The following is a 24,589-nucleotide window of genomic DNA, read 5'->3' as shown; positions in this document are numbered from 1 at the left end:
TCTAAGTGCAGTGGTAATGGGCATTTTGGGTTTTATTTATGATCAGGTAAAAAGATACATCAAAATCCCTAATATCCCCTAAAAGCAAATCTGAAAAATCCTTATTTGCTTCTGCAGGTAACTATTCATAGTCATTTCTCTTCTTGTGCATAGGAATGCTTTCAGTTTATACTGCCAGCCCTACCTCATGCCATTGATCTTTTGCGGGACGCCATTGTAAAAGTAAAGGAGGTACACGATGAGCTAGAAGATCTACCTTCACCACCACCTCCTCTTTCTCCTCCTCCAACCACCAGCCCTCACAAGCAGACAGAGGACAAAGGAGTACAGTGTGAGGAAGAGGAGGAAGAGAAGAAGGATAGTGGAGTTGCATCAACAGAGGACAGTTCCTCTTCACATATAACTGCAGCAGCCATTGCAGCTAAGGTGAGTCTGGCTTGTTTCCAAGGGACTCTAGCTTTGCTCAGGTACTTTCCACCAATATTCATTTGCCCATTAAGACTAAATGTCTATGTTGGTGTGCTTGAACAGATATTTTGGATTTTGGGTACATTTCATAGAAATTTAGCTTTGTAAGAATATATGAATGTTTCAGTAGATGATCACAGATTTCATTGGAAGATGCATTTTTTATTTATTATTTTGACTATAATTTGCATTTTAATGACACTGTTCTGATGTGACAGAATACATTTAGTGTTAGGTTTAAAAAAAAAACAATCAGAAATACTGACTCCTGAATGTGCAATGTCCAGCGAGTGACCTATTAGGGAGGCACAGCAAGATTCACTAAATTGTATTTTCCATTTTGTAAAGACAGTATTGGTTTTTAAAAACATAAAAAGTATGACAGTTTTGTAGCAGGTTAAGTCATAAGCGATCCAAATTAAATGTCATCATGTTCTTTAGAGCCTCAGTGTAACTACTAATTATAGATCAATGTTACTTCAGCGTTACTCACACCAAAATTATGAATTGGAGACTACAAAAGGAAAAAGGATAACATTCATTTATTCCAAATTAATTTGCTCTGTATTTACTCGCTGTAGTTTTAATTCCAACTATGGGAACAGAAAGTAAGTAACTCAAAATGCTAATAAAGGACTTCTAAACCAAAGTGGCAACATTCTAACTCCAGAAGTGTGAATTCAGGTCTGACTCCTAAGACAGCTACAGCTGGAGGTCATCATTTTATAGAAAATCCTGATTGTATATGTCTTTAAAGGGCTGAATTAAGGTAGTTATCAAATGCAACTCTCAGCTTTTATTCATGCAATTTTTAAATTTGTCATTTTCTTTTAATATAGACAAAGAAAAATAATTTATGCAATTTTAAAGACAGAAATTATCTGACATCTAAACTGGCTGTGTTCGTGTGAGCTTGACATTTCATTCAGCATCACAGTTGTTTTCACCTCATTGCCTTTCATTCATTTGCTTGTTTGGTCTCATATTTTCCTGTCACTGTATTCATAGCTGTTATGTGTTGTGCATTAGAAACATCCATCCTACACCAGTTCAGCAGTTATTATGGCAAAAGGTGAACAGCCCATTCCTGGTCTCATCAGTTATTGCCATCATGCAGCAGGCAGTGCAGAAGAACCGGTAAGATGCACTTCCCAGAGGCTTTTGCACTAACAGTAGTTAAAAATACACTGCCTGCCACCTATTCTAACAGTGTTACTTTTTTTTTATTCTAACCAATACATATTAGTGCTATCTATCTTTTAAAGAACATGCTACAGGGAACATTCTGCTTAAGATACAAAGCTAAACAGGATAAATATAATGTGCTTTTCTGTCAGTTGGAATCATTTGGCTGCTGAGATAAAAATTGCTGTAAAGCCTGTGTTTCTGATTAGTCATCAACTTTATCATCTAATAGACTGAATTATTAAATATAATTAAAAGAATCTCCTAAAATCACTGTCTTAGAGCTTTTTCACTATCATTTAACTTGCTTTGCTTCTTTCTCTCAAAAGCTTGTTTGTCAACAGAGTACAAGATTGGCACTGGACATTTGTCAAATGTTTTCATTGCTTAGTTTCTATTTTATTATTGTGTTTTGTTTAGAAGTAGAATTTTTCAAAAACAGTAAAAAATTGGAGTCAGGTACAGTAGATTGATAAATTATAAATTTCTGGATTTTTGTGAATAGTAGGCAACTACTTTAGTGAGTGGTAGGAATCACTACCAAAGGTTGAGTCTAAATTTGAATCAAGATAGAGTAATGGCTCCTAGTATCATTAGGGATTAAATATAATTTACCATATTTATAATTATAAGTTAGAGGAATCTGGGCAAAGCAGTTGCCCTAGCAGTTGTCCCATCCAATCCATTCTACTATCCACCATATCTGCCAGCAAAATAAGTGTAAATTCTTAACATTAAATCATTAGTTCTGTTTACCAGAGTCTACACTTTCTCAACCCTTAGGCAAATAGTAATTTAAATCACCAATCAAACTAATTTAAATTACCAATCAAACAGTGCAACACCTCTGTATATAAAACATGATGGCTAAGTCTCTTGAAAAGTCATTTAGGAAATGTGAAGGAATTTAAACCAATGTAAAACTACTTCTGGAAAAGATGGTGTTAGATGAAAATTTAAAATTAATGACTGAGAGACATAGTGAATATTTCTCTGTCCACCATTTCTCATTCATTTCTTTTTCCATCAGTATGTTACAAGTTTTTCCACTCTGTTTAGCTGTAAGCAGGAAACATTTTTACCCAACTTCAGTTTTATCGTACCCCATTTGAAGAGTACCCCCATTTAGAGTTTTGAGACATCTATCCTTTATTAAATTTGTTTGAAAGTGAATTGAAAATATTTAGGTAAAGATGACATAAACACTCAGAGCATGACTTCATGAAAAAAACAAACATTTCATTATGATTATTATTTTTGCCTTCCACTTTTGCAGAAAACACAAAAATCTCTTGGGCTGATCAATCTCTTTAACAGCATTAATAAAATGCCATCTATACTTGATATGCAGGTAATCTGTATCTAGTATGCAGATTACCTGCATATGATTTATTAAAAAAAAACAAAAAAACCCTTGCTAAATGTCAGTAAAATTAAACATTCCCCATCTTACATAAATTGGATGCATAAAAATATCAGTTACATTTTGATATCCCATTAATGAGCAATATATGTGCATTATATTTTTTTTTGATGGAATTTACACTTATGTGTTAGTAACTGCAATCAGCAGGTAATGGTGATTAAAGAGAGTCTTTTTTAGCTTGACAACAAATTTTGCTGTCACAGTAGAGAAACAGATCTCCTGGGAGCAACATTTTTAACTACAAGCTAACCTAAATCACTCATTAAGATTTTGAAATTGTGAAAGCTAGCAAGCTGGAACTTAACTGTTCTAGATGGGTTTATATATAGTTTTATGACAAATTTTATTTTCAGCAAACATAGTGATTAGGAAATAATCCCTATTGAAAAGTAATTCCTGTAATCATCTTTACTCTGTCTTTATCTTCCTTTGCTGATTAATGTCCTACCTGATATTTCAGCTAAATTTTGATTTTTCCACAGGCAAAAAATTGGTACTGCATGTGCATTTCAGTGGAGTCTGGAAAAGTCTCATATAACTTTTATTTTCTTTTTATTTTTAAAAAGGTGATGCTAGATAAAATTCTGGCAGCTGAAATTGATGGATAAAAAAGCAGATCACTTGGTTGAAGGAAATGAGACAGTGAGAGATATCCAATTATTCTAGAGCAACCAGAGTTAACTCCAGGGAGAAATGGACCGTGATATCATTTGTAATATGTAATATTGTTTCTGTATTGTGATATCCTGAAGCATGTGAAAGATATAATAGGCCCATACCCAACTCTGTCAAGATGCATGCATCCCTTTATCAGAGAAGAGTAAAAAAAACAAAAAAAAAAAAACAAAAAGCCCCCTACTCTTTCAAAGAGTTGATTCCCCCCCTGTTTGTAGGCTTCCTTTAGGTATTGAAAGGCTGCAATGAGGTCACCCTGCAGCCTTCTTTTCTCCAGGCTGAACAAGCCCATCTCCCTCAGCCTGTCTTTGTAGGGAAGGTGCTCCAGTCCCATGATCATCTCTGTGACTCTCCTCTGGACACTCTCCAACAAAAATTGTCAAAATGTAGGGTTTTGCTAAAACATTAAGATTAAAAGAAAGTATTAAAAGTTGTGTATAGTGTTGGAGCTATGCCAATATAAAACTAAGAGTTGCCAACCTTTTTTGCATATTTAACTTATTTCAAATAAAATTGCAGGAGAAGGAGAACAGAAAGGAGATTGGGCTTCTGAATACAATCTGTCTGATCAGAATACTGTAGTGCCTTCTTTCTGCTGCTTATACTACATATCTAAGATCTTATTTGCAATTTAGACTACTGCAAGTTGAGGTCAGTTTGGTACTTGTTTTGAGCAGAAGCAATCCCAAGCATAACCTTCCATAGTGAAGAGAAACTGCTTGTTTTGTAATTTACAGTGAAATTGCAAGACAAGTTACTAAGTACTGAAAGAATTCTGAAGAAATTTTTAAAATACCGACAGAAATTGACTGGCAAAAAATACTGTCAGTCTAGAAACACAGCAGCAGGCAGCTGGTAGTATACTGAGAAGAAAATCTGTTGCCATAAAACTTAAGTTGCAAACACAAGAAAGTCTAACAAATGGAGAAGAGTTTACGTTCAGTACAGTCCACAAGATACAAGCCTATGTCTCTAAGTTAAGGTTGCAAAATTAGATGCAGTTGTTATTCATAGATGTGAAACAAGGAGGCTAAGGAAACAAAAATAACATAGAAAGGGAATATTTAGTGACTTGAGTCTTAAGATTGGCCATTTCAACAGGCCATTCAACAGGAATATAACATGAACATCTCCTACTTAACTACAGCCTGAAAAAGTATGAGGGCATGAGTAATACATTTATAGACAAATCATGTTTAATTAAATTTTAAATTATTGTAATATCAGTCCTATGACTGAGAGAAGACGATTTGTTTGCCAGTAAGTGTTACCAAGGTCTGAGCAAGTTCCTGAGGCATATGTCAAAGATACTGTAACTTCCCAATTGGAACAGCTTTGATATGTCACTTAGTATGCAAAATCAGCGGACCATTAAGAACATCCCATGCTTTTCCTAGGAGTACATGTCTATTTCATTTTACTCCTCTTTCAGTATCAGCCCTGCTTTGTCTCCACAACTCAGTAATGTGAGATGACTTTGGGACAAAGAATCCTGGGAGGAAATATTTTCTAGAGCATTCTGTTTGCCTTAAAGCCATACTAGGCAAGAATGCTCAGAAATGCCTAGATGCAAGCTTGTTAAAGCATATCCGCTTAAAAAAAGATTGCAGAGAATTCTAGCTGGATATGGTTAAAGTAAGTGGTTTGGCTTGTCACATTTCTCATTTTCTTCTGCTGCTCACTACTGCCATTTCCCTCAGTTGCATTTTAGGTGGTACTTTTGGAACTTGAATGGCAGGCTAAACTAATAAATTCTTAATGAGTACAGAGATCATAAAATATGTGTCTATATACACACTCTTTAAAAAATCTGAATTTGGAGTTATTCTTTTACATTTTCATTTATGTTGTGATGGAAAATTAAATTGCCAGAATAATCTGATGTTAGAAGTGCTACTTCTGAATAAGAAATATGTTAAAATCTTGAAAATAAAATCAGAATAAAACTGTAGAGTGTTTAATAGTAGAATATATGCTGCATTTTGTATGTAAAACAGTTCTCCTATTTGAGATAGTTATCATCTGTATGCCTTATCATTTTATACAAAATAAATAAATAGAATCATGATGTCAGACTGGCAATTCAATCTATTATAAAGTTGTGTAATATTGTAATGACTAGACCGAAATACTGCAGTAATAAAAAGCAAGAGACTTCCTAAGACTCAGTGTATGTTAAAGATCGACTCTTAAATGCAGTCCTCTAGCTCTAGTCTTTGTGACGGATGTTAGAATAGAAAAGACAGAAGATTGAAAAAATACATTGATAGATTTATTCATATTATTGAAAGTATTCTTATTCTTAGAAGTTGTTGTAATTCCATTTATTTAAGTGGGTTAATAATACCAGCTAGAGGATCTGTTACTTAAAATCTTCCTCTTAGAAATAACTAGCTCTTAAGTATATTATGTGAAAACAAAGACTGAACTGTCTTCACAATGCATTTTAAACACAAGCATGGACTCTATATGGAGTTTCCTAGTACTTTTGCCTATAGTTTCTTCAGAGAGGCCGGCAGGTTTTTCAAATACACATTTTACATCAAGAATTTGTGTACCTGAAATAAATTCTTTAGTACATGGAATGAAGTGTATGAAGTGTCATTTTTTCCTAGAAATTTATTTACTGCATGATATTTCTTCAGAGGATTTCAGTCATTGCTAATAATTGGTTTTCTGTTTGGAACAGATAAAAAATGAGATCCGTCTGCATCATGGTAGAAGTCACTGCTGGTCATTGTTGGGCTTGAAAGGATTGGGTTTCAGGCTGAGGAAAAACAATCTTGTTACTTACTGTTACATCTTGTACTATATTGTATGCAAAGGCTTTCAGGACAAATAATTTCTTCTGTGCTTTTACAGTCATGATATGATTTTGCTTATTTGTGGTGGGTTTGTTACTGAAGTTACAAGAACTTAATGTTACTACTGCTAGCAATACATATGAGTAAATATGCAAACTGAGGACTGGTGTGTTCCAAAAAAAAATTTTATGTAAAAGTACGTTATACTTTTTTTCAGTAAAGTATATTATTGACTCTTAATTCCATCTCTCTTCTTTCAAGATTCCAGATTCCATTATTTCTCGTGGTGTTCAGGTGCTCCCACGTGATACAGCTTCCCTCAGCACTACCCCTTCAGAATCTCCTCGTGCCCAGGCCACCTCTCGTCTCTCCACTGCATCCTGCCCAACACCAAAAGTAAGTACCTTGCAAGTTCCATGCTCAGACACATGACCTATCAGATTAATGTATTGCCTCTGCTAAGAGAGGTTGGTTTGCATGCAAGGGATATATCATTCTCAGTAATAGATAAATCCAAGACAGTACTTTAGTCCTTATGCACTTCTGCACGATTTAAAATGTGGGTCTACAAACGTGTTACGATTACTGAAGTTTCATGTTAGCTCCTGCGATATCAGTCATGAATATGAAATCATTAATGCCTTGAATGTGTTTCATATCCCCGGGAACATAGATAATCCTGCCACTGAGTAGCAACATTAAATAAGTAGTATTATGTTGACAAAACGTGTGTGCAAATTTTTAGCCTGAGCTGGGGCAGTTCTCTGCCCTGCTCTATTATTGATCAGTTTAAGACAGTTTCAAACCAACTAATTTTGCTCAACCTTAGATATTTGCTGCCTGACACTTGGAAAGAAAAAACAGACTAAATTTAATAGTAAGAAAGTTTTAATGCCAACCTTGTGGGATTATTGTTCACTTCTTACTGATTATATTATGACATTTAATTGTTAAAGTGAACTCTGTTATCTTTTTAAAAACCTTAAATTGCATACATCAAGGACAAAGTGAATTGACCAGTGGCAAGGCCTGTAATGTCTACCTGCAGTAGGATTATTTTCGGCAGAAGAAAGCTCTGCCAGAATTCGCTTCATGTCTTCATGTCACAGTGATCTTTTTGCGGTAACAGATGCAGACGTACTAATAAACTCATAGCAGATGGTGAACAATAACATTCTTCCTTGTCTAATTTGTGATCCTTGAAGACTATTCTGCTTGCTAAAATGATTTGCCAGCATCTGCTAATTCTTCTTCCTGCTGTCTCATTCTTTTCTGTTAGTGAACAAGATTTATAGGCAACCACCCACAGAAATGTTTTGGTTTAGTCTGTAGGAGAGTTTTATGCAATACTCACCTTCACTGTAATAGAGTCAAAATTATATTGATAGACAGCATACTAAGCTTCACTATATTCTGCTTTTCTTAAGAAGATATTCAGCCAATTATATCTGCATGCAGTTTTTTTTTTCTTTTTTTTACTAAAAAAGCTGTCACTTGTCTGATAGCTAAAAATAGAAATTCAGAGCTTATTACATTAAAACTCTTGAGCAGAAGAGGAATACAAAACAGAAGAGCTGCACTGAGTTTTACGCCTCTTGACAAAACAGAAAAGTCCAAAGAAAACCTAAGGAGACCAATAACAAGCATAAAATAGTGTCAACATTGCTAACAGCTCTGGATTAAACCCCTGTGTTTTAAAGAAGGTATGGCTGTGGAAAGGTGTGTACCTTATCAGTGGTGAAGCAGAATGCATTCTTCTAGACCTGGCATGTCCAACCTATGGCCTGCAGGCTGCATGTGGCCCAGGACAGCTAATAATTAGCCCCACCATCCTGCTCTTCCCCACGATGTGGCCTGGCCCAGCCCCAGGCATGCACCCATCACTGAGCAACAAGCAAAACATCGGCTCAAGAAAATTCCTCTTCACTATGTGTGGCCCAGGCAAATCAAAAGGTTGAACATCCATGTTCTAGGCAGTCTTCAAAGATTTAGAGGCTACAGAAAGGAAACTACATGAATTTTGAAACAAGAGTAGAAAATCTAAAACTTTTCTTTGGGAAATTAGTTGAGATGAGCTCTTGTAATTGCATAACACTTCAGTGTTTTGTGTTAAGCCCCATTTTTCATGTATTACTGCAAGATCAGGTTTTGTTCAAAGTAGGAGGGACCATATCACTTTTAAAACAGGAATTGCCATGAGACATCTACCTAGTCTAGCTTTTCTTTAATGTCTTCCAGAAGTGGATAGTACAAGCTGCTTTAAGGAAGAATTAAGGAAAACTCAACTGTTAACAGCAAGAAAATGAATGTGAAGAATAATCTCAACTGTTTCAATTACCTGAAGTTTGTATTTTGCACAGAAGCACAAACTCGTTTTGCCAGTTAGGAAGCTCTTTGTTTTATGTATTTTGAAAAATGAAAACTCCAACTATTCTTGGTATCTTTCAGTCTTTTAAGTTACCCTCAAGTTCTCAAACATCATCTGAATTTGTCTAGAAATACGGTTCATTCACATTCTTCAAGATTGTCAATATGTCTAAACATCTTCACTTGCTATGTTTTTCCTTCTGGATCCCAGCTTTCTAATAATGCCATATAATATAATTTATACTAAATCACTTGGTCCATAGATTCACACAGTCATGTGTATAAAAAGGAATTGTAACATAACATCTAGTTGATGTTCCGGCTTTATTATTTCTTTCATCTGCAAGTGTGTACCTTTTCCATATTCTCACTTTCTGGTTCAGGATCTTACTTCAGGGCTCCTAAACATGTGTATGTGAACTGAAACAAAGAGGAAGTTTCATCAGAAAACAATTTGATTTCCTTTTATTATGGTTACTGTTTTGAGTGGTGCTCTAGCCAGAGAATTAGTGGCACTAGATTTCTTTGTGAAACATTCCAGTTTATTTTGTTGCGCCATTTTCTTGTATTTTTTTTTGTCCTAAATGTATGTAAACCCTTACATCTCTCTTACTGAATTTGCTGAATAGCAGAAATTGTGTCCCTCTCAGAAAACAAACAAACAAACAAACAAGCTTCTACAATGATGGGAGCACCTATATTGAATAAATGTAAGTAGCAGGTTACTAATGCATGAGTGTGTTAGAGACAAGATATGAAAGAGTGCATTACTGATCGATCTGTTATGAAAAATCTTTACCTTTTCATAATTATGTTTTGGAAAAAAATGATGTTGTTTATGTGTATACACAGAGTATGTAGACAGGCACAAAATAGATTTAATTTTAGATGTCTTTATTGTTTATACTTCATCTTCCATGTTTTCTGAAAGTCTATGTGTAAGAAAGTAGTAAACAATGAATAGTCATTTTGAACCTGTATATTTCAATCAGTCTTCAGAAGTTAAATTTCCTGAAAAAAGAAGGAATCAGAGAGGGATTGTGGGTGCCCATTTCCTGGAGGTGAGGTATTCAGGACCAGCCTGAATGGGTCTAATGGGAAGTGTCTTTGCCCATGGTAGGGGGGTTGGAAGATGATGATCTCGATAGTCTCTTCCAACCCAAACCATACTGTGATTCTGTATTTTTTACTATAAATTCTTTGGAGGTTTTCAAGATGAATGTCCACTGGGACAACTCTATCTGTCATTATGTAATTCCACAAAACTAGGCAGACTTTCTTGTGTGAAGATTAATAAATCCCTGTAGAATGCCTTCCTTGTTCCATGAATTGTATTCAAATTTTAAGCAAAATCCACTGTGGCTTGAAGAGCATTTAAAACTTATTTATAGTGGAAAGATTCAGATAGAGAGGCAATCTTAAATTTTACTCCAGGGAAAACTGCGCTAACAGTCCTCACCTTTCCAGTTATTCAGCCCTCAGTATCATAGTGATTGTGACATTTTTATGCTTAACAATGTAGTTTTGGTCTTCTGAAAGTTTTAATGCGTTCTCAACAAGGTCAAGTGAATTTGCGAAATATTTACTTGACAAAAGTGTAAGATGACACAATATGGCTTGCAGGTTTTTAATATAATTTCCAATAGTTGCTTAGATTGTAAGATCTTCCTGTATTTTTTTACATTTCAAGTTCAAGTCTTTGCTTCTCCCATACATAAATGGTGTTATCACTATGTATTTTATTTTGCCAACACTGTGTGTCAAAGTCAAATGAAACAGATATAGAAGACCAAGGGCAAGATTTAAATTATCACCAAGAGTACATTTCAGTGACAGGAGGTGTTCAAAGTGCTTCACTTTGCAGGATCATCAGTCTAACTGATACTCAGTTCTTCCACTTCAATGTACAGAGTTTCTTTCAGTGTACCTTTGATCATGAAGAAGCCTAAGAAACTCATTATGGTACTTCTAAAAATGATGTTTTTTCTATCTCACTACCTCATACCTTACACTCATTATATTCTGCTTAAAAAAAATTGTCTTTTTTCTTTTCTTGGTGGATATCTGTCCTTCCCCTATCTATCATTTTTTATTTGAACTGAAACAGATAAAGCCCTTAGTGTTGTTAATATACATGCTTACAAATTTGTAGTCATGATAGAGTTCTAGTTCCTACATGAGTTTGTAGGAATCTGCAAGCTAAAATGAGGAAGCAGGTCTTATTTTCAAAGTTGTCTTAGATATTAGCAAAACAGTTCTCTTGCCTATCCATCGCTCCATAAACATATTCTTCTTACCACAGTAGATTTAATTTTGCTAGTTAATCATTTTCTGTATCTTCTAATAAGAGTTATTGTCATCATTCTTGTTTACCTTCACCTAAAAACCTGATATTCTTAATCTGAAAAATAGCATATCTTTAAATTTGTCTATGCAAATGTTTCAGTTGTAAAGAATTTCTGAAATAAAAGCATTCAGAAAAAAAAAAAAGATTTAAACATAAAAGAGAAGAAGACAGAGAAATCTTATTTCTGTGACAAAAGAAATGTATTTGGTTTTCATCTTGATCATCTCTCACATTCACGTCAACTTAAAAATGATGCTTTGAGCACCTTTTGTCATGAGTCATAACTTTAATGCCGAACCTAGTAGTTATTGGTTCCAGTTTTCAGTCAAATGAGCTAAAAATTAAAACTAAATGTAATGATTTATGTTTTGGCCTAGTATCAGAACTTTTTAATATACAAGTGCCATGTGAAGTAGGGTTGGGAAGATGGTTTTTTATCAATTACTGCTTTTTCAATAGAAGAAAGATCAGGATGCTTACCAGAAACTATTAATTGGTGAGATGCTGTTCAGGACGTGATTTGCAAGCTGTAGTTTTATCCGTAAGTTGGATATTTCGTGTAAATGAGATACAATAAATTTTACTCTTTTTTTTTATCTTAATGTATACTATTTCTTCTTAAAATGATCACCAAAGTGAAAGCAATATTGAACATATTTTAACATTCCTATGCTAATTGCCTAAGTAAAGTTTTTTTTTTATAAATTGGAAGTTTGTATATACTATTATATTTTCTGCCTAGCAACTTGCTTTTGGGTTGTTTAAATTGTTAGAATGATCTAGGTAGATGAAATCACACTCCAAGTACACCAAGGGTTCTTGCTTTTTTTGTAAAAAAGGTGGCTCTTTCTAGACACAGAGGCTTAGTTATATATTTTATCCTGCTAGTTTTTGTTTTTTTTTACTGTTTTGTTTTTTTTAAGTAAGGAATGATACTGGGAGAATGTATTCCAGAGTAGAAAGTAGCCAGGTTTGTTTAAGATGAGGAATCCTGCTTGCTAGCATACAGGCTACTGTATCCTCCCAGGTTCTCCTCAAGAATGTGCAGCAGTATTTTTTCAAATCCATTACGGATTAGAATTTAACATTATTTTACATATAGCCATTGCCATTTTTTACTCATCTTGTTTCAGTTTGAATTTTGTTTAGTAACTGATCGTTGTTAGATAAAAATGCAAAATTCCACAGATTTGAAAGTGAGACATTGTAACAAAGAAAGAAGCATCTTGCTGTACTTGAGAGCTCAAAAACAAAAACAAACAAAAAAAAAACACAAAAAGAAAACCATTATAAATAATGAAAGTAAAGTCTGCTAAAATCCTTCCTAAAATTAGAGGATTCACTTTGGAGAAGAGCTGAAAAATTGAAAAATATATGGGATTTTGCATGTTTGTTTGTTTGTCTGTTAATTCCAAAATAAAACTATCAACAACTCTCCAGAGAAGCAGAATAAAGACTTGTGCCATCAAATTTAAGCTGAAAATTGAATTTCAGTAGAGATACTTATTTGACTTAGGTTTTGTGATGGTTTTAAGTTGGTTCCCTTCTTTGTCTAACTTGACTAATGAAGGGTGTTAGCATAGTTGTGAATTAGTTATCTGTACTAATTTAGTGCATCCAGAACAGTTCTTGAATTCATGGAAATCAGCTTTACACAGAGTTCTGTTAAGCTACAAGATACCACTTTTTTAGTCTAGTGAAACCTTGAAACGCATCAGAAATACACTTTTTAGTCTTTCCGTGAAAATATGCACTACCAATTCAAAAGGAGCATTCGAGAAACATGGAATAGAATTTAATTTCTTCAATTCAACAATATATTTATTTGTTTGAAAGGAAATAAAGTGGTTGTTTATCTGTTTTTGATCAATTTCACGTTAGCATTTCATATTCTCTGACAAGAATTTCTGTAGGCATTTCTTGATACTGAGATTTATGAAAACCTGCATGTTTCAGCGAAAAGCTTTCTATTTGAACCTACAAGTGGTGACTGTAGAAAGGTATTTACAGGAAAGCTCTGTGACAGATTAGGGATCCTGAAGGTCAGAGATTCAAACACATTTGGAACATATTTCTCTCCAACTACTGCATTGGAAACTGACCTTCCTATTGAATGCCTTAGAGAAGATTTATGAAGGTCACTCGATAACAGCCAGTGACAAGTTTGGCAAGATTTCAGGCCAGCTGTTGGACATCTCTTTTAAATTTGCACCATTCATTGTAGTTGTTTTGTTGCCTGCTTTTTATTCCTTTTAAAAACGCTTTTACAAAATGCGAGGAGCACTTTGAGCTAGGAGTTCTGTGCATTAGCATTGCATATCTCATTTGCTTTGTGAAGTTCATGTGGAACAAAATTCACCTGGAGTCTTCTTGGACAATAGTTTCATTCAGAAGTACCATCAGAGTGAGCAGAGATTGACATGGATCACTAGCCACTCATCATCACATTGTTCTAAGCATCTGTAAAGTGAACTGAATCCAGGATGTTTCAGCCTTTTCTTCAGCTTCTCAGGGTATCACTGGACTTCTTGAACTTTATCTTTCCTATCACTTCAATGGGTACACTCTTTCCTGATATCCTCACAAACCCATCCACTTCTGATTTGCAATTGAACTCTTCAGGTGGCATAGATATGAGGAAATATATGTGACAAGAAGCTTTTTTTCCAAATGCATCTCTGCCTGGCAAAAAGGATAAAGTACAAGACACTACAGATATTTGAAAACAAAACTTAAATGCACTTGTCCTCAAAGAAATTTACTCTTCCCTTTAAAGCCCTACTGATCCGTCCATTTTCAGAAAGATAGAATCTTTCTTTTATGACATTGAGCACTAATGCATCTTCTTTTCCTTAATTCTGTTCCTGCCAGTTGTCAAAGAGAGCAACTTTCTTAGCTGATTCACTTAATAACATAGCTGTCCCTCCATTGAGTTGCTTGTGAGTGTCTTTGTTGATGTGACAACTTTCATCATTACCACCAATGTGTATTTGATGGAAGCTAGCTTATTGTCTAAAATGTTTAAAGGACACTGTCCTTTATTGAAATATGGATGTTCCTATATACACTGCAGCTCTTAGAATTTCAGTTCGACTTACGGCACCAAGGCAAAAGAACTATGCATTCATAACTCCATTGTTAGTTTGAGAGAGGTATATATACTTGCAATTCAGAACAACGTTGCTACCTTGGATTAACCATGCTTTTATTTTTTTCTTGAGCACAAACTTGTTCATTGCGTAGTGGAAATAACAATCTAATTTTCGCATGACCAGAAGTCCAGTGTAAATAAGATTTAGGATATTAAGTTACTGGTGATAGTGGCATAATATGGAATGTTTGTATTTATTGTAATCTTTTATGGCCCTGGCTACACATTTTACCTATCAACTTATGTAGATTTCTGACCACTGAGTTCCACAGAAGTCATAGATATTTTGCGAGAAATAAGCTGGATGTAAAATAACCAGTGTATTACCAGAGCTCCTGTTTAAGCATGGTTACATTATCTTTGCTGTTTCCTGAGTTAACAGAGCATCGATCTGCTCGTGAAATTCATGTACTAACCCGCAGAGCTGCAAGATAATTGCATTACTTTGTACCACTGTTTGGTCCACGTCGACTGCATTTATTCTCTAATCTGCATATGGAATAGTGTGAGTGATAGTGGATAGTGTTAACAAAATGTGTGATGGTAGGATAATGCTATGTTGGCATCAGGTGGCATTCGTGTGCATTACACTTCTATAGGTTTATCATATGCAGGAAGGAAGTGCAGCAGCCCTAATAAAACATTTATGTTAGTGTAATGCATACAGGAGAATTGTTTTATTGTGTGAGAATGTTTATCTGCGTAATGGAAGTATTTCTTCCCTTTGTTTGAAAATACTCCACCTTTATTCAGGAAGCCTCAACTAATTGGCACTTGTCTTGCCTAAAATTGCAGAAGTAAAACTGCCTTCAACTACAAACCTTTTTTTTATGCATGAGTATAAAATTTGAATGTAATACATTTTTTAACTTAAAAGAACCTGAGTTGCCGCAATATTAAAAATACATTAAGCTCTTTGTTAGAAGTCAAAAATGCTCACTTTATATAGAGCACTGAGAAGAAAATTGTAACTGGAGTATAAATTTCTGTATCAGTATTTTCTGCTGTTGATCAGGCAAGCAAAGTTTGTAGAAAATAATGCACATATCAGTATTTTTAGTCATTTTATCTCCAGCTAGTTCTGGAGTACCATGAACTCTGACAAACACTGCTAAGGGTCAGAAAAACATCTTAGACCTTCCTAATAATCTCCCTTGTATTCACTTCCTTACGGGGATCTGGCCAATACACCCGAGTTTTTTGTTCCCAGACAGCTGATGCAAAATAATTGTCAGTTGAGTTATACTTCTGAGATGCGTTTCTGATAGTGTGAATGGCGTGAGAGATTTCAAAGAAAAATAAAAAAAAATTCTGAAACAATATTGTAATAATATACACAGGATAGCTTTTATGATTTTTCTTCACCAGTCGACTACCTTCTTTTCTAGTCGAATGTGCTATTATCAACAGGAGGAATATCCAGCATTTGATAAAAATTGCCAATTGCCCCTAGGTATCCATGTTCTTAATGTATTTGGATCTTCCAGACCCTACTTCACGTGAGGGCTTTCTCAATATATTGTGATTCAAAGTTAATTTCTTGTCTGTGCATTTTAATGTTTTTTTCAGTACATTTATTTTAAAGATCTTTTTAATGTTGTTTTTTATGCATACACCTACTTTTTCTCTGAATCATACGTCTTCTCTTTAAGCTACATTAGATTGGAGAAAGTTTTATCCCATAACTATTTTTCCATATTCTGCCTTGACAGCTTTTGGGGAAAAGAGATAGATTTGGAGTACATCATGTTCAAGTGGGAGATTAGTTTTTATATAGTGCTAACGTGTCCAACAAATAACCTGAACTTTGTTTGGATGCCACATAAAATAATCACTTGTTTTTGGTTAACGGATTCCAGCAGTGCATGCCTGGACCATTACAGAATATAGAACTTAACATCTTTTTAAACTGATGCTGTAAATAATTTCCATTGCTGGTGTTGAATGTATTCAGTCTCTGAATTAAGTAATTTGATCATATTAAAAATGTTTTGTCGAACTGTGTATTAGCCAGGATTTTAGAAAAAACCTGACAGAAATTCAGCTTTTTGCTGAATTTGGATATGAAAACACGCTTCTGAAAGTTGCAAAATTCTGTTTTCTTTGTCAGAAGCAGTAAGCAGGGAAATTTAGGAATAGCAAGAGCAGGATTTTATCATCAGAAATTGAAGGAGTCTACAAGTGAAATGGATAGTGCTAATTATTCTGCTGTTGTGGAACTCCTTCTTTAAATACATCCAAACAAAACATGACTCTCAGATTTGCCTGTGCTTTACTTGTTTTTTATTTATGACCTTTGAGTATATCTGCTGATTTACATATATTCCATTTCGTAAGCTCTTTTTACAGAAGTAAAACTAGGGATAAACAGGTCTATTTCTTATTGATGCTATTAGAGGATTGAGGAATAATAATGAAATGTATATGAGAGCTGTGTTTGGAAAACATGACGTGCCTGGTTTTTGGTAACCACAATTTTTAATCATCTTCTAATAAATCTATTACCAGTCTTTGCTTGCTCTTTGGGTCTGGTTTCCCTACTTCCTGAATTTTCTTCCACTGGCTTCCCATCATTATTCTCTTGTTATAACTCCATCTTGTGCTTCAAAGATCAGGAAGGACACCTGTGGCTTATCCTTAACTCTTAACTCCTATCTTACTCCCTTGTGAGTGAGAAAGGGATGTAAATATAATGTATGTCTTAACTGTTAGTGCATTACGCCCTGTCAGTTTCCTACATTTCTTACTTCATTACAACTCTTTCACATTGTTCCAAAACCTTTGCTTCTTTCAGATAACGTTTTGATAGTAATTACTTAGTATTGCTTCTGCCTTATCTCTTTATCTACTCATTTAGCTGTATTGTGATATAAAAATGATAAATAGTAAACATAAAACCAGAAGCTGAACATTGTGTTTTCAGTTTTGCTGTTCAGGTTCTTCTTATTAGATCTACATTTTGCTTAGAAGGAATGATTTTTTTCACTTAACAGATGATTAATAGAAAAATCAAAGGACTCATTTTTAGATCACACAAGGTACTGGTGGGGATAGATATAGATACACTTTTGATTAAGAATGTGTAAGTGCACGATCTTTCATTCTGGTTTTGTAGCTACAAAAGGTCATCTGTGATAGGGTTCTTGTGTATAGTTATGTCTGAAAAATGAGGAGTGTATAATCCATGATCATTTTCTAAAATACTTTTATTGACCAACTTCTCGAACTTTAGACAGGAGTTGACCAGAAATAAGGATACACCTGAATTCCTTTCCGTGGCATTTGCCGTGAAAATAAAGTTTTATTTGTTGATTTTTGTTTTGCTTTTTTTTTCCCCCTAGTAATACCCTACTGAATACCCAGAACATAAGTAGTATAGTGTATGCAAATTTCACAATACTCTGGTTCACCCCTTGAGAATCACCAAGTTGTGTGCTTATATCCAGGTTCCCCTAGAAAATGTTACCATACGTAATGTTTGTTCCATGAATGTAAGACAAGAGCTGACCTTAAGCTATTTCCTCTTGGTTTTTTATTTTCAAGCATTTATTATTTCATCAATGTGATATATAGATCTTGTATATTTTTCTCTATGTATTTTGAAGAGAGAAAGATACAATTTCAGTTATAGGCGTTATCTCCAGACTAATTTCTAAGTCCTAAATCTTCAGAACAACTTGAGTAGCTACAGTACCCACACTGGTAAGTAAAAGAATAAAACTGTTTTTTTTCTGTGAAGGGCTTGCATATAGCTGTCTCTTAAAACTTTTCCCCTCAATTCTGTGATATATAGCATTTTTTTTTTATAATGTCCTGACTCCACGTAATTAAGATTTTGTAAGATTATCAGTATTTATTTGGAATTATAATTTTCTTTTTTCTAGTTCTCATTTTTTCAAAGCAAAACTGAAAACATTATATTTGAAAATGGTTCTATTTGATCATGTTATACTTGCTGAGATTGATAGTATTTGTACCAGGATACTGGGCCAAGTATTTTTGCACTAACTCATGTTCTTTGTTTTCCAATAAGGATTTCTTTTTCCTCCTGAGGGTGTCTTATTCGTTTTTGTTAGTTGGTATTTTTTTTCCTCTTGTTTTTGAATTAAGAAATATATAGCAACTAGGTTGAATCTGTGTTCTAAAGGAGACTTTTTTTTTTTTAATGAATACAGTTTTTTCTTGGTCAGTATACTGGAATTGCTTGGAAATTTACTCAGTTCCATCAAAAGTGTAGTGTATGTAAATATATATTTAGACACAAAACTATAAAGACGTTTTGCTTCATAGTTCAAAACTGATACTATTCTAATGCAGTAAGACTAGCAAAGGAAAGCAACAACTTTCATGAATGTTTCCAATGTTACTTTACTATTACGTATTCTATTAGAACTAAATATTTTGATAATTAATGTTTTGTTTAGGTGCATTATTTTCTTCCCAGCCTAGTGCAAGTACAAAAAAAAAATTCTTGACTATGTTTTGACTGTGACATTTTTAAGTTTTTGAAGTGGCAATCTAACTTTTACTGGAATGTCCTGGCCAGCATAAAGCATAGTTAAATTTCCATGGTTCATTCAGTCTTTGGCTTCCTTGGTGGGACTCCACAAAGGAAAGGAAGTGTTTGAAAGATTTCACTTTGGTTGTGTGAGACTTAGTTTTACATACACTACGAAATAACCATCGGGTAATGGAAACTCAATTCAGGCTTGACTCAGACCAGCAAGCAGAAGGATATGCCTAAGGTCATTTTTATTGCCTTCATCCTTTCTACTTCAATTGACGTGATACCAGTTTAATTTATCATTAGAAAAGGTTTATTTACTGGATTCAGCAATTCTGAAAAGAAGTCTAGATGTAAATGAATGTTTTATTTTGTGTGCTTCTAGCAATACAAGGTGTTTTGAGCAACTACCTCATTTGTTTCTTCTACCCTCTGCGTCATCTAGGAAAAAAATTATATAATAAAGGAAGAGTAATCAGGAAGGAGATATGTGGGAGAAGTCATATATGTTGTATATTTAAAAGAAAAATCTGATATTGGTCTGGCATTAAAATTTTCTGGTTGGGCAGCATAATTTTTAACTGGGAAACTTGATAGCAGTGGCTAACATCTCTAGGACAGGGACAACTGAAATCTGTATTGCATTCTGTCAGGTATCAATAATGATACTTGTCAGGCCTGATTCTCCCAGTTATACCATACTATGATCATATTATTTGTAGAATATATAGTGGCTTTTTTCTTCAGTTAGAATTTTAGGACTTCGTTGTTCTCCATATATAAATCAGATAAGTAACTGTATTCATTCAGAAATAATAGTGAATTTAGCATGCAGAATATATGCCAGGTTGGTAAAATAATGAGAAAAAAATTCAACAAGGGAAGATTAAAATGACATGATAAATCACCATTTATTTCAGAAATTAGAGTCTGTGTCTTTGTCCTCTAGAGATGTCTCAGAGAGTCAAATTGATGTCTTGCATGTACTGCTAACTGATTGTGTGGAAATTTTTTTAAGTTCACTTTTTCTTTATTCTTCTGTCTTTTTTACCCATCTTCCTCCATTGTAGCAAATTAGACGGCCGGATGAAAGCAAAGGAGTTGCTAGTAGAGTTGGATCCCTCAAAGTAAATATGTTTCTAACATTTATTTTGCAAATTTTCTTCTATAGCCTACATTTTTCCTTTTCAAGGGGGAGGTGAGGGGAGGGAGGGAAGGGGCTTTTCCATTTCTCACCATCTCATCATTTTTATTTCAAAACTTTTATTGCTGTTGGGTCACATTTTGTTTGTTTGTGTGCTACACATAGAACAACCTACGGAAGGACAGATAGTAAGCTTTGAATGTCACGAAATACAAAACATCGACTTTCTTGAAGTGCCTATAATTTGATGATCATGATTAAACCACTTCTCTAATGTGTATTGTTTGTCACTTAACTGCCTGTTACATAAAGAAGTGACTTACTCATCTTCAGACTACTGCTTCCCATCTAAAACATAACTTTTATAGTGCTTGCACTTCTTGCATTTAAATTCTGCAAAAGACCATTGTAAGAAAGTTGAATATTTCATCCATATCTAGCCTTTAAATCAGAAAGAAACAGAGCAGATAAAGAGGAAGTGAGAGAGATTCATGTGAGACTAATAAGAATGGAGCCACTGTTTTTCTGATAATTAGTCCCCTTTTCTGCCTTTTTGTTTGCATAAACATACTCAAAACTTTAGAGCACTTATCAAGCAGGTATCTAAATTATTGCCTACCGTGTATAGTGTTACACTCTAATAAATGATTTAAAACACAGGACATAATCTGTACCAGGATGCTGATCACATGCAGTCCAGGCCATTCTGTTAAGATTCCATCTCAACAGTTGCCTCTTTCAGCCACCCAATTTTCCACCTTTTTTCCACTTTATCTCCTTTTAGCACTTTCTAAAGCGCTAACTAATTTATTTTTCTTCTGCACTCTCTTTCCCTTTCCCGCCTTGTTTTTTGATCTTTTGTTTTGTTCTTGTATGTGTGTGTACTGCCTTTGTTCCAGGACAAGCCATCCTCTCTGTTTTCTAACACTGCTCTACTGCTGCTCTTTGTGAAAATGTTATTTCACTGAGCATAAAGAAGGGAAGGGGAAGGATTAATTATGCACCTCTTTCCAGTAATGACACCATTTAAATTGATCTCAATATAGAAAAGAAGCCACTTGCTCTTTGTTATACAAGTCATACCTAGCGGCATCTGTAGCATTCCTCACTGTCTGTGAGGCTTTATCTTTTTATCCTGTGTTTTGGGAAGAAGTTTTTGTTACAGTGTAAGTGAGAAGAGCCCTCTATGTGAATGAGGCACTGCTTCAGTTGCAGACGTTCAGTACCACTGAATGCACACAGGGGAAAAGACAAGACAGTGACAGTTTCTGTGCTGAGATTCATGTATGTACTTACTGCGACCTGTTCATCTTATTGAGTCATCGCATACACTTTTACATGCATAATGTGTATACATATGCAAAAAATGTAACTTATACAGGATGAGATTCACCTCCTATTTTATGAATGTTTATTGATACCTAGTCCAGGATTCTTATTTCTGTACCTGACTGCTCAGGATTTAATTTTACTGCCCCAAATATGTAGTTAGACACAAAATCTTACATAAATATCCATATAGTTGGATATCCTAACTGGGAATCCAGAACGTGAATGTATGCTCCTTTGAGATGAAAATACATTCTAGAACACTGCCTTAACAACAAACAAGCAAATTATCAGTGTAGCAGAGATCTAGTTGCTTTAGAACAATCAGTCCCTTGATTTTTTTTCAGTGTTTTTCTTGTGCTGAAAAAAGAGCCATGCTAATGATGCAAAAATATCTTATTTCCGGTTTTGAAGTTTATCAAGCTTGCATGTCTATGTTGTTGAAATGACTTTGATGTCTTGAAATATTTTGCCAGAGGCAGTGAGAAATGTGTTATCCTATGATTTTAAAACAAGGAACAAAAGAAAAAGAAAAAGAAAAAAAACATGACCAGAGAACAGGTTGCTTTTTCAATTCATTTTCTGATGTTTACATGTAGCTCCATCGAAAGCTGGAGGAGCTCAGAGATCACCTAGAAGGCAATGTCAAAGGATGCTCTCTCCGAGCAAATGTACGATTTCATTCAGTGATCTGTTTTTTTAAAACTTCCGCTGGCTGGTAACACTAAATCTGATTGGTTTGTCCTCTCATGCCCATCTTTTTCCTTTCACTCTCTTTCTCCCTTTGTGTTTTCTTTCTTTTCTAGCTGGGATTTCATTTTTAATGTGTTTTAATGTGTTTGAGAAACCTGACTTAATGTGTTTGAGAAACCTGACTTACTGACAGGATTTGTTTAAAAGAATATACTACTGCATTTTGATGCATTTGCCTCTGTCTTTGCCTTTGATTTTTTTGGAGTCCCTACGTCATCCTGCAAAATATGTTAATATTTGGTTGAATGCAGGCTACACAAATTTGGTTGGTTATTACAAGACTTCTCTAATACAAAAAGTAATGTTTCATACATCATACATCTTATTTGTTGCATTTCTTCTTTAATAAATGAAGTAGCTTGAAAAAGAATCAGGATCTATCTTATCAGTAGTGACATCCCTGTAAGGTTAACCATTTTTCACAGAATCTTTAAAAATTTGAGACAAATCCAACATAACAGTGTAGGCAGTAAGTACCTCATAAACAGGTGTTTCACCTCACAAATGCAGATCAGCCTTTCAGCAATTAATTTTACAGAAGACATAGTTTAAGCCACATAATTTGATGCATAACGAAAATCGGAAGACAAGGAACAGTTACAAGCATAACAGATATAAAAGATGTCAAAAGCCACTTATCCCTTTGAACATCCATCCAGTGACAATTCTTAGAAATTTCTTCAGATTCATGTCCCGTTTGTGTCTTCCATACGCTATGACTGTTGTCGTTATTGTCAGCATTACCATTCTAATGCATAATCCACTATGGTTATACAGCAACAGATGATTTTGATAATGATAATAATTTGGTAATTTCTATCCCTTTTGGATGACTTTGCATACCAGCTATGTATCTGACATAAAGTTGATCTCCGCTTATTGTCAAATTGAAATCTCTGGGCTTATAATCTTTTGCAGTTCAAATACAGGAAAACCAAGCTGCTAATACATTGCAGCATTCCACAAAGTAAATTTTGTGGAAGCACTGTATCTTGTCTCTGGCAGTTCTTTAGGAATCACATTTTTGAGAGAATAAAGAGTGATATTTCAGATTTGGTTACATGCTAAATTTCTTAGTGTTAATCAAACAGAGCAATTCTCATTCTTAAATTTGTGATTTAGTACTAGTGAATAAAGCCAGGAAAAAAAAATGCCATGAAATGATGTATTATAAAAATGTTGTTCTAATCACACTTTATCCCATAGAATGTCACATTGAAAAAGGTTTCAAATGAGAAACTGTGACCATGTTAACTATAGTTATTATGAGAACTAATTAACATGAAATTGTCTTGTTCCTTTGTGTCATTTTATCTTACGTAGCAATACCCTACGTAGCGTTATTAAGGAAGTGAGATCATGAGCTAAGATATATTCCATGCATTCTGCTTATGCCCTTTAAGTTTCTTAAAATTTAAACAGGACACATTGCAAGTATAATAACATATAATTAAAATCTATTGCTTTTTCACTGCAACTGTGATTCATGTTGTTCAATGGGTATTTTAAATAAGTCAGCATTTTAAAAGGCAATATACAAATGACTTGTCAATAATAAGGAAGTCCTTAGTAAACAGTGGACAGTTGGAAAGAAAATGAGAAATCTGTTAATACTTCATAATAATGAATATTTTTCATGTCTTTGATACTGGTTTTGGAAAGGGGTTTAGATGGAAGTCCTAGAGAAGTTACCCTACAAGGTAGCAAATGTATTAAATTGTGTGGGAGGGGGAGCATATAGTATCTGATGGCCAGCGCATAGATGAAAATTAAATGCTATTGCACATTACTATATGCTGTTAAGGTGGAACCTTTGTTTCAGAATGAATTGCGAAGAATTTTCCCACTTTAAAGGCATAGGTCATTGGAAATATTTAGAAATATTCCAGATTCCACCAGAAGTACAAAAAGCCAGCCAGGTACTTAAAATAACATTGTACTGAATATGTGCATGAAAATTTGAGTTAATTAAGCAGTTTTGAGGGTTTGAGGGCTTACAATTTTGTAAAACTACCAATATCAGCAGTAGTACATAAATATTTGTATAAAGGTTACCTGAAATGTCTTTCCATTTCCTTTTGAGTTCTCCATTCATCTAACCTTTGGCTATTCCGGTTGAACCTTTGAACCTCCCAGAGACCCGTGTTTGAAGCTGAACTTAGGCATTGTTTAGAAAAGTTAGTGTTCTATCATTTGGAATTGTTGGCATTTTTTTTACCTGTTCAAATTAATGTAGCAGTAGCAAATAAATTGCATTAGCTGCTGAGATGATCAACAACGAAAGAGCTGACTGGCTCATGTTTTAGAACTCATAACATCTGCTTAAAATTGATACATTACTGAAAGCATGGGGAAGTTCAGCAGAGATTGATCAGAATAGTAGTACTTCAGTCTGTACTTTGAAGGTTTCTTTTGGTTTTTGGTTTCTGTTTTTTT

General features: G+C 34.4%; 1 protein-coding gene across 12 annotated transcripts in view; it reads left to right on the top strand.

The window, feature by feature from the left end:
* Positions 1 to 24,589, top strand: part of GPHN (gephyrin) — a 227,754-nt gene that overhangs the window by 131,687 nt on the left and 71,478 nt on the right. For 4 of the 12 annotated variants that reach the window (XM_031553579.1, XM_031553580.1, XM_019615669.1 and 1 more), the window contains 4 exons: positions 154 to 426; positions 1,498 to 1,605; positions 6,820 to 6,954; positions 19,998 to 20,054. In XM_031553579.1, the coding sequence (XP_031409439.1) occupies positions 154 to 426; positions 1,498 to 1,605; positions 6,820 to 6,954; positions 19,998 to 20,054 (573 nt within the window). The remainder of the gene's footprint in view (positions 1 to 153; positions 427 to 1,497; positions 1,606 to 6,819; positions 6,955 to 19,997; positions 20,055 to 24,589) is intronic. The other 8 variants (XM_031553587.1, XM_031553583.1, XM_031553588.1 and 5 more) reach the window with 3 other exon arrangements.

Source organism: Meleagris gallopavo, chromosome 5 (assembly GCF_000146605.3).
Source record: "Meleagris gallopavo isolate NT-WF06-2002-E0010 breed Aviagen turkey brand Nicholas breeding stock chromosome 5, Turkey_5.1, whole genome shotgun sequence".
NCBI classification, from domain to species: Eukaryota; Metazoa; Chordata; class Aves; order Galliformes; family Phasianidae; genus Meleagris; species Meleagris gallopavo.
The sequence above is the reverse complement of the archived record's forward strand: the minus strand, read 5'-3'. Positions and strand labels throughout refer to the sequence as shown.